This window comes from Terrapene carolina, unplaced genomic scaffold (assembly GCF_002925995.2).
Source record: "Terrapene carolina triunguis isolate 2854851 unplaced genomic scaffold, T_m_triunguis-2.0 Scaffold951, whole genome shotgun sequence".
In the NCBI taxonomy this organism is placed as follows: Eukaryota; Metazoa; Chordata; order Testudines; family Emydidae; genus Terrapene; species Terrapene triunguis.
The window spans coordinates 1803481-1814260 of record NW_020665302.1 but is presented as its reverse complement, the minus strand read 5'-3'; the positions used below and the strand labels follow the sequence as shown (position 1 = coordinate 1814260).

The following is a 10780-nucleotide window of genomic DNA, read 5'->3' as shown; positions in this document are numbered from 1 at the left end:
CAGGGTCAGGCCAGATGGCTACAGGAGAGTGTTAGAAGGCAGATATATTAGTCCCAGATTAAGTAGATCTCTTTTCCCTGGGTAAGGTAACAGGGGCAGTTCCAGAACAAGCAGGAACTTGCTGGAAGCAATTAAGGCAGGCGGGTTAATTAGGACACCTGGATCCAATTAAGAAGAAACTGCTAGAATCAATTAGGACAGGCTGGCTAATCAGGGCACCTGAGTTTAAAAAGAACCTCACTTCAGTTTGTAGCATGCATGCAAGGAGCTGGGAGCAAGAGGCACTAGGAGCTGAGAGTGGGAAGGTGTATTACTGGAGGGTTGAAGAGTACAAGCGTTATCAGACACCAGGAGGAAGGTCTCTAAGGTCTCAGCGTAGTCAGCTGCTGCAGGCTAAACGTACGGGGATAACATGTGTCCATGGGACAGTTAGTTACTACCCCACCATCCCAGTAAAAATCAAGATCCAAGGGAACACTACTGAGGTAGCAGCAGATGTAGTCCCTAAACTCCCATACCAGGTGCTCATAGGGAGGGACTTCCCAGGGTTTGGAGACTTACTCCCAGTAGGGGGATTGGAGAAAGATGGGAACCCTGAAATTAGTGAGGCATCCACAGCAGACTGTCAACCCCCAATCTTCTCTGAAATATCCCCAGATTTGTTCCCCACTCCCAGACAGGGTAGAAAGAGGAAAGAAGGGCAGCTAAGGCCTTGGGAACCCGAATACTGACCCAAAGCCAGAGGGTCGCTCTCGTAGGTAGGCGAACCCGAGCAGCTGAAAAGGAGGCCATGCAGGAGGGAGAAGCACCCAAGTCTGACCCCCACCCTAACGCCTCTGAACCAGTAGAGGCAACAGAAACTGGGCCCCTAGATCTCCGGCAGATTATCCCCGGGAGAGGAAATTTTGGATGGGACTAGGCAGAAGACCCAAGGTATGACAACATTAGGAAGGAGGTGACCGAAATAGATCGGGTCCCCGTGGAAGGGAAAACCCAGGGACCAAAGAAATCTGGGAAGAGGAATCCAATGGGGGGAGAAATATAACAGAACATGTATTGCAGATGCGAGACCGGACAGCCCAGGTCACCCCTATTGTACGGGAACATTTGGAAAAGGCCCAGGAGGCCCAGCGAACCCATTACAATCGCCAGGCAAAAGTCCGACAGTTCCAACCAGGGGATCGGGTGATGGTGTTGGTACCCATGGCAGAAAGCAAGCTTCTGGCCCAATGGCAGGGGCCCTATGAGGTGGTTGAATCCGTCGGGGAACTAACCTACAAGGTGCGGCAGCCAGGACGCTGGAAACAAGAACAGATTTATCACATTAACCTCTTGAAACCTTGGCACCAGCAAGAGGCATGTGTGGTGGCCCAAGAGACCCCGATCCAGGGAAATAACCTACGTGAGCAGATCAGGATATCCCCTGATCTGACACCAAACCAGAAGAAGGAGGTAACTGAGATGATCAATGGGTACCAGGACGTGTTTTCAACCAAACCAGGCCGAACCACCGAAGCATATCACCACATTATCACAGACCCTGGGGCAAAGGTAACTTTAAGGCCCTATTGGGTCCCAGCGGCAAAAAGGGAGGAGATCAAGGCAGAGGTAAAAAAGATGTTGGAACTAGGAGTCATTGAAGAACCCCCACAGTCAATGGTCGAGCCCGATTGTGTTGGTGCCCAAACCTGATGGCACCACTAGATTTTGTAATGACTTTCGCCGGCTGAACAAGATATCCAAATTTGATGCATACCCCATACCCTGCATCGATGAGTTAGTTGACCACATGGGCAATGCCCGATTTTTGACAACCCTTATTTAACAAAGAGATACTGGCAGATTCCCCTTGACAAAGATGCAAAGAAAAGACGGCATTCTCTACACCAGAGGGTCTGTTTCAATATACCGTTCTTCCTTTTGGACTGCATGGGGCACCTGCCACCTTCCAGCATCTCATGGACAAGCTTCTGTGGCCCCATAACGGTTATGCAGCTGCATACCTGGACAACGTGATTATTCATACCCCTGACTGGGAGACCTACTTGAAAAAGGTGGAAGCGGTTCTGGACATGCTAAGACGGGCCAGCCTCACAGCCAACCCAGCCAAGTGTGCTATAGGGCTAGCTGAGGCTAAATACCTTGGCTACATTGTAGGAAGGGGCATGGTCAAGCCCCAACTAAACAAACTAGAGGCTATCCAAAATTGGCCCTGGCCAAATCGGAAAAAGCAAGTCCGGGCATTCCTGGGTGTGGTGGGGTACTACCGGCGATTTATTCCCCATTTCGCTACCACAGCGAGTCCCCTGACAGACCTGATAAAAGCCCGGGGTCCAGTCATGGTGAAGTGGACTGACGCTGCGGAGAACGCATTCATGGATCTACGGACAGCCCTCTGCAGTAACCCCGTGCTTGTAGCCCCAGACTTCAACAAAGAATTCATTTTACAAACAGATGCATCTGAAGTAGGAGTGGGAGCTGTCCTATTGCAGACGGTCGGAGATGAAGAACACCCAATCCTCTACCTCAGCAGGAAACTCCTCCCGAGAGAGCAGAAGTATGCCGTGGTTGAGAGAGAGTGCCTAGCTGTGACATGGGCCATGGAAACACTATGTTGTTACCTTCTGGGACGACGGTTTACCTATAAGCACAGGGCCCACCAAGATAGAGGAGGAACTTTGTCACACTATCTACAACTTCCAGCCAGTGGATCTCATTCTGCCTTTGCTTGCTAGAATAAAGAGCCCCCTAAAATCTGATATCTGCTCCCCACGTAGGTACCTACTAACAGAGCTGTCCCCTGGGTACAGCGAATTGGGGCAACTGCTCCGGGCCCCGCAGGCCAGACCGATTGGCTGGCGTGGTCGGTCCCGGAAGTGATGGGCTCGTCACTTTCGCCCCCCCACCCCGCTTACTGATCCTGACCCTGCTTACTGACCACGATCAAGTCACCTCTTAACCTTTAATAATCTCTTCAGTAATAAACTACATTGATCAAGCTCCTTAAATCTTTCACTATCAAGCAGGATTTCCAGACTTCGGATCATTCTAGTGCCTCATCTCTCAACCCTTTCCAATTTTCCAACATCTTTGGGAAAGTACGGGTGCCAGCACTGGACACAGTACCCTGCAATGGCCTCACCAATGCTGCATACAAAGGGAAACGCACCTGCCACTCCTCCTGCCGTGACAGCGCACTAGCTAAAGAGACAGAGATATGTAGCTTTGTGCCCAAGTACATTTCATACCGTGGGCACATTTTTTACATATTACAATTTATTTTTGTAGCTTCAACACCGTGCTAGGCACTTTACAGGCAAACATGAAGATAAGGCCCCTGCTCCCACGAGCGTACCATCTAACACACAGCAGAGGCCACAGCTCTACCACTGAGAGGAGTCCGCAGTACATGATGCTTGGGGAAAGGCCTGTGCATAACCCTATTCTGCCTGTCACTGGGGCAGGCACACCAGGCTTTGTGGCACTCGTTCATTAAGAGTTGCTATGATACCTAAGTGGGAGGCCCCTAGTACCTCATGGCCAGAGGTGAAAGTAAGCCGGTATGCCCCGGTACGGTGTACCGGCAAGAGCCAGTGCACCGTACCAAGGCAGATTGGCTTCCCCTGGCGGCAATTTAAAGGGCCTGGGGCTCCCAGCAGCGGCTGGAGCCCCGGGCCCTTTAAATTGCCGCCAGAGCCCAGCTGCAGGAGCCCTGGGGAAGCGGCGGTGGGGCTCGGGCGGCAATTTAAAGGATCTGGGGCTGTGGCAGCCGCTACTGCCCGGCCCTTAAAATAGCTGCCGGAGCCCCACCGCCGCCTCCCCAGGGCTCTGGCAGCAGGGCTCCGGTAGCCGCTACAGCCCCGGGCCTTTAAATTGTCCCCAGAGCCTGCGGCGGCGGGGCTCAGGCAGCTATTTAAAGGGTCCGGGGCTGCAGCAGTCGCTACCGCCCCGACTCTCTTAATGGCTATCCATGCGTCTCTGGACCCTCTCCGTTGTCGAGCCCAGCCGGTTCCATTGCCCGAGGGTAGTGAGAGAATGGGTTATCAGTTAGGCGGGGATGGGCGCGAGCCCGGCCAGTAGGGACAATCCCCACCAAGATCTGAGCCTTTTCCCACACACCCGCTAGGGCTCGAATTTATGCTGTTTGGGACCCCTCATTGAGGAAAGCCTCTGGATGCAAGTCCAACTGCTACCTCCTTGTGGTGAGAGTCGGTAACTGGCTTGGCTAGCCAGGCGGATTGCGGAGGACAACCCCCCGTCCCTTTTGGGGTGGGGGATGGGGTTGGGGAGCCCCAATGTAGCTGCCCCCCTGGTAAGGGTTGACTCCCCCAGGTATGGGTTAGCTTCCCCCGGTAAGGGTATATCTTTTAAATATGGAAAAAAGTAATTTATATTTTTATACCGAAGTGGCACTGGACCGGGTTAACAACACCCTGGCAGTCGGCTTCGATGCCCCGGCTGATGGTGTCAAATATATTAGGGGTGTGATTAGGGTTGCTAGACCCATGGATAAGACAGTTTGGAATGAGACGATACCTCAGGAGAATGAGATTTGAGACCTCCCAATGGAAAAGAAAAAGGGAGTTGAGAAAGATGAGATTATAGGTAAGGACCAAGGTGAAGAGATTTTATCTATTTTACCTATGGTTTTTACAAAGAACACTTTTAATAATTTATCTATGGACAATTTTAATCCAGATTTTGAGTATTTAAGTACATTTGACGATCCGTATTTTAAAGAACCTGGGCATTTTAATATTAATTCATCAAATGTTTTTAATTTTAATATTATTGATTCATCAATTTCTCTTAACTCCAATATGGCTTTTAATGACAGTACTGGAAATAACTCAAAATATATCAAAAAGTAGTTTATGGAAAGATGGTGTTTTCTATTTGGAATACCCTGTTGATAATTTTAATTGTCCCATTTGCCCTCAGATCTTACCAGCATTTGGTAAATGGGCGAAACATATTAATGTAGTTCATAAAAGTAAGGCCATAAGAGTAATATGTCAAAAGTGTGGAAAGTCCTCTCAATATCATAACATAGCTTCCCACTCCCCCAAGTGCGAGCCCAGGGAGGTGGATACCCTGGCAAAAAGCCATACCTGCTCTATGTGTGGGCTGGCATTCCATACCAAATCGGGATGAAGCCAACACTGCAGACACAGGCACCCCGCCATTAGGAACGAACAAAGAAAGAAAAATATAGCAGCAAAAAGTAAGAGTACAGAGGTATCTTCTCGATCTCGTATCTGGACTAATGAGGAGATCGAGCAGCTTATACAATTAGAAAATAAATACTTAGGGAAAAGGAATATAAATAAATGTATAGAAAGTGAGTTAAGGACTAAAACTAACAAACAAATGTCAGATAAAAGCCGAGAATTGACGACAAAGAAGAAAATGGTGATAGTTGGATGTAAGGATGAAGTGAGAGAGGTAGAGAAATTTAAAGAAAATATATTAGAAGCTTCCCCCCCGAGAGAAAGGATCTTACCATTGAAAGGACATCCAAATATGGATCAAGTGGGAAAAAAAATCTGTAAGCAGGGGAAACAAAGCAGGGAGGGACGGGAGATAGTAAATAGCCTAGAGGAGATTGAAATGCTATTGAAGGAGAATCTAACAAAAGCACTTGGATGGGCTATGTTAGAAAAGCTATGTAATTCATTAGTTGGGGAAAATGTTAACAGGAATGAGGAACAACTAGAGCTGAGAAATAAGGGGAAGAGAGGGAAGATAGAAACAGTCCAGTGCTATTACAAAATATGCCACCAAGAAGGCAAAATTTAAGTTTTATCAACAGTTATTTGATAAGGATAGGAGAAGATTAGCCCGAATTATAATGGTTAAAAATTTGGGTATTTTCGAGTGCTTCTGTAGCAATATTAATCTTCGTATTAATGTGAAGAAGACGAAAGGTTTTCACATTTTATCAAAATACAAAACTTATATAGTGAATCCAAAAGATAATTGGAATATAGGGACTGAGAAAATTGAGTACATTCAACCGGGGGAATTTGAATAATATCTAGGTGCAAGAATAGATCCCTGGATAGGGAGAAATTGAATGAATGGAGTGAGAGTTTGATTAAGGCACCCTTGAAACCAGCTCAGAAATTATTGATTTTACAAACATTCATTTTACCAAGGCTATTTCATAATCTACTTTTAATAGAACCCCCTTTTTATCTTTTAAATGATTTGGATATTTCAGTCAGAAAAATAGCCAAACAAATTTTACATCTACCGCAATGCACCACTGATGGATTATTTTATTCAAGAGGGAGGGATGGAGGTCTTGCACTCACGAAGTTTAGTATACAGATTCCAAATATGTTAATTCGAAAATGGAGGAGACATATTGTCTCCAAAGATAATTGGATAGATCTATCTTATTTATATGCCGAAGAAAATCTAATTGATAAGATGTTTAGTGCAGCAACACCCCATCCTAGAAAATGAAGAGAAGAAGAATTTTTAAGATGGTGTGAGTTGAGGTGTCAGGGAGTAGGAATAAAGTATTTTAAAAATGATACAATTAGCAATTCAATTTTTTTAAATTCTAGTAAGATTAAGTCTTCTTCATATATTGCAGCACTTCAACTCAGAGCAAATATTTACCCCACTAGGGAGACGTTAGCGAGAGGAAGAGGGGGAGTAAATGCTTTTTGTAGGTGGTGTGGTAAGGTGCGAGAGACGATACCCCACATATCTGGTCAATGTTATAAAACCAAGGATGCAAGATTTAAAAGACATAATAGAGTAGTATCTGCAGTTATAGATAAGGTTGTTAAATTAGGATGGAAGGCATTAGCAGAACCCCATTTAAAAAATAGCAGGGGAGAGCAGAGAAAACCAGATATTCTATTTACTAAGGGTGATATGGCGGTGGTGGTGGATGTCACAGTGCGCTGGGAAGATAATGCCGGGAGTTTGGAGCAAGCCCATAGAGAGAAGGTGGCTTATTACCTCGAATTAGAGGAAGAGATCAAAAACTTAACAGGTGGTAAAAATATCCACCTCTTTGGCCTTGTGCTTGGGGCGCGTGGAGTGATGGAAACAATGATCGGTTGAAAATATTAGGAATTGAGAATGGTTTTAAATACTTATTATAAATACTTAATAAATGGATTATATCCTATTTTAAATTATTATTTTATTTTTTACTGGATTTGGATGCGGACTGGCCGCTTAGAGTAACCAGGAAAGGGCAGGTAGTCACACCTGTACATAAATAGCTGCCGGAGCCCCGCCGCTGCTACCCCAGGGCTCCGGTAGCAGGGCTCTGGGGATAATTTAAAGGGTCCGGGGTGGTAGCGGCTGCCAGAGCCCCAGGCCCTTTAAATCACCGCCCGAGCCCCCGGCTGCTGCTGCTACCCCAGGGCTCCGGCAGCGCGGCTCGGGGCTCCCACTGCCGCTACCCTCCGGGGCCCTTTAAATTGCCATCCGAGCCCCGCTGCCGGAGCCCTGGGGTAGCTGCGGCAGGGATCTGGCGGTGATTTAAAGGGCCAGGGGCCCCCCGCTGCCACTACTGCAGCGGAGCCCCCCCTCTTCCAGTTGAGGCCACACCTCTTCCGGTTGAGGCTCCGCCCCTCCTAAGGACTCCGGAGTACCGGTAAGTCCTTTAAGTTACTTTCACCCCTGCTCATGGCAGCAGCAACAGCATGGCGCAGCCAGCTGGTGGGTGCAGTGGAGCAGGGTCAAGCACTCCTGAAGTCCAGCTGGCTTTTGGGGCGGGGGGAAGGGGGGGACAGACACTGCCAGCTCCAAGAGGAGCAGCGTGGAGGGAGCCATTAAGAATGGACCGATGCTTTCAGTGAGAGAAGTGGCATTAGGGATGCTTGTCGCATGTATTTATACCTGAGGTAACCCCAGTGTTTGCTCCACCCAGCGGACCGGCATCTGCACTGAGCGACCCCATTCAGCAGACCCTACCGGGCATGGGGAGATGAACTGCTCTAAAGTCAGCAGGTCCCGTGGCGGGGGCGCTGCGAGCCCGGTGGAACAGCCTAGCAAGCCACGGAGAATATCTGGCTAGGTACTGATCTGCCATCCCTGCAGAATCGAAGTACCTCAGAACGGTGCGCAGATTTGGCCTCACAACCACCCCCCGCAGCAGGGCCCTGCTCTTATCCCCACTATGCAGCTGAGACCTACAGCTAGAGAGACTGGCCCAAGGGCACACAGAGTCTGCAGCAGAGCTGGGGATTGAGTCCAGGTCTCCTGGACCCCCACGTCAGTGCCTTGACCCCCCCCCCCCACACACACACACTCACCATCCCACAATCCTCCAATTAATAAAGCCAGAGAGAGGAGCACTCTTCTAGAGCCTGGGTGTGGAGGAAACACACAATGGGCCAGCTGGAGCCACTGGGTCAGTGATTTGGATGCATCCAATGGATTTCAGCCCATATCAGGACAAGGGACAGTCCAACCCCCCCGCCCCACATGTGACAGATCCCATTCCCTACAGGTATCTCTCATGCTCCACAAGATGGTGGAGACGGGACAAGGGGTGGAGGTGGCTACCGCTCCCACTGACCACACTGCCCTGGAGCAACACTAGGGAGGAACAAGATCTTAGGTCAAGTGCCAGATTCTGCTCCCAGTTACAGCAGCGTAAACACCACTGAATTCAGTGGAGTTGCTCTGGATTTACATCAGTGTAACAGAATTTAGCCCCAGGAAAAGTTCTGACTACGGCATGAAAAGAGGGTTTGAGATGTCGTAGAGAAAAACGCCTGATGGGGCTGGCTTTGCGTGGTGAGAGGGAGCCAAAACGCCTCTGCACAGCGCCAGCCGCACTTCCAGGAAGGAGCTGATGGACTGTGTGAATCTAGCTCCAGCACTCGATTCCCCAAAGGCTGGGCAAGGGAGGGATCACAGCCGAGCCCCCGTCAGCTAGCAGAGAGGTGCACAATGTGTGCATGCAGCGCTGGTGCTTAGAGAAATACAGCTCCCATATCACAGTCTGCACAGTAACACGGGGCCGAAGCTGCAGAGAGCTGGTGAGAAAGGCAGTTGTACTTGGAGGTACATGGGAAGCTGTGCTTTGAGCTCTCACAGCCCCTGCAATGCTCAGGACCTCCTGCAGAGGGATCTTTGCAGCAGTGGGTACAGGTGGGTCACGGTCACCTTGATTTTCAAATAACGGCAAGTACCAGAAATACCCCATGATGTTAGTATGAGATCGCCCTCTAGAGGTGGCGCTGTTACCTTGCTTGTGCAACACTTGAGCAAAGTAAGAGTAAGCAAGGCACCCACATAGCTCCTCCTTTACTCTGACGGGTGATGCAGGGTGGCAGCAAAACGGTTTGATCTGAGTACCTGGGGCAGGGGTGGAAGCCAGAAAAGCGTCATCGCTCCAGTACCCTGCCTACAGCTGTGAGTTATCGCTATCCAGAGGGCTCAGCTAAGGGTTGCTGTGAGTCCCAGCACTTCGACCGTCCTGACTCCTTGGCACTGACATCCTCCACCACAACGTTGCATGAACATGTTGGTTTCCCCCGGCAATGGAGATCTCCTGGCATATTTAAGGCTGACAATGCAGTGTGAGGGGAGCAGGACGGGAGCAGGTGAGCACCTTAGTCACAGGGGCACCGGAGCAGCTACTCATTTAGCAATAATAAGGCACAGAGTCAGCAGCCAGACGGGGCACTGGATTCCAGGGTTCTATCCTGCTGCCCATCACCGAAGTATCTGAGCACCTTCAGGAAGAGAAGTTCTACTGGACCTACTGCCAACTCGTTGCCATGTGTGTGTCTTTCCCAGACTCCTCGAGGGACTCTGACTCTACAGCCCTTTCCACCCGTTCAGCCCCTTCCCAGGCCTTTCCCGTGGGGCATTGCAACTTCAGCTTGTGCGTAAGGCTCTCACATGCTGGGTTCATCAGCTGAGCTCCTCTCCTGCTTCGGGCTCCCAGATGCTCACGAAAGCGAGTGCTCCCCCTGAAACATTCTACAGGCTCGGGGGGTTTACAGGGTCTCTCTGCCCGCAGCCTTGCGAGGGCCTTGCTGGGGTTGCCTCCCCTCGGAAGGCTTCTGCCCATCCAGCCGGGCTCTCTTGCGTGCGTGGGATCGCTGGTGTTGGAGAAGGTTTGTGCTCTGGCTGAAGCTTTTCTCGCAGTCAGGACAGTGGTAAGGTCCCTCCCCGGTGTGCAGTCGCTGGTGCTTAAGAAGGGCTGAGTTCCGGCTGAAGCTCTTAGCACACTCAGAGCATCTATGGGGCCTCTCCGTGCTGTGGACCCTCTGGTGGCTCGTATACTGCTGCTTGCAGCGGAAGGTCCTCTGGCACGTGGGGCATCGGTAGGGGTTCTCCCCTACGTGGATCCTCTGGTGCCACATGAATTCCTGCTTGTAGCGGAAGCTCTTCTCACAGCCCAGGCACTTGTAGCTCTTCTCCCCGGCGTGGCTCCGCTGGTGCCACGTGAACTCTTGCTGGTAGCGGAAGTGCTTATCGCAGGTGGGGCATTTGTACGGCCTGTCGCCCACGTGGGCTCTCTGGTGCCAGGTGAATTCTTGCTGGTAGCGGAAGCTCTTCTCGCACTCGCTGCACTTGTACGGCCTCTCCGCTGCGTGGGCCCGCTGGTGCCAGACCAGCTCCTGCTTGGAGCGGAAGCTTTTCTCGCACCCGCTACATTTATAGAGCCTATCGCCGAGGTGGGCTCTCTGGTGCCACGTGTATTCCTGCTTGTAGCAGAAGCTTTTCTCGCACTCGGGGCATCTATACAGTCGCTCTTCTGGGGGGATTCTCTGGGGCAGGGGCTGGGCTG

General features: G+C 50.2%; 1 protein-coding gene across 1 annotated transcript in view; it reads right to left on the bottom strand.

Annotated features, from left to right (window-relative positions):
- Window positions 1-9983: 9983 nt before the first annotated feature.
- The window catches only part of LOC113408181 (zinc finger protein 525-like), a 1066-nt gene continuing 269 nt past the window's right edge, over window positions 9984-10780 (bottom strand). The window contains exon 2 of the mRNA XM_026661194.1: window positions 9984-10777. Within this exon, the coding sequence (XP_026516979.1) occupies window positions 9984-10777 (794 nt within the window). The remainder of the gene's footprint in view (window positions 10778-10780) is intronic.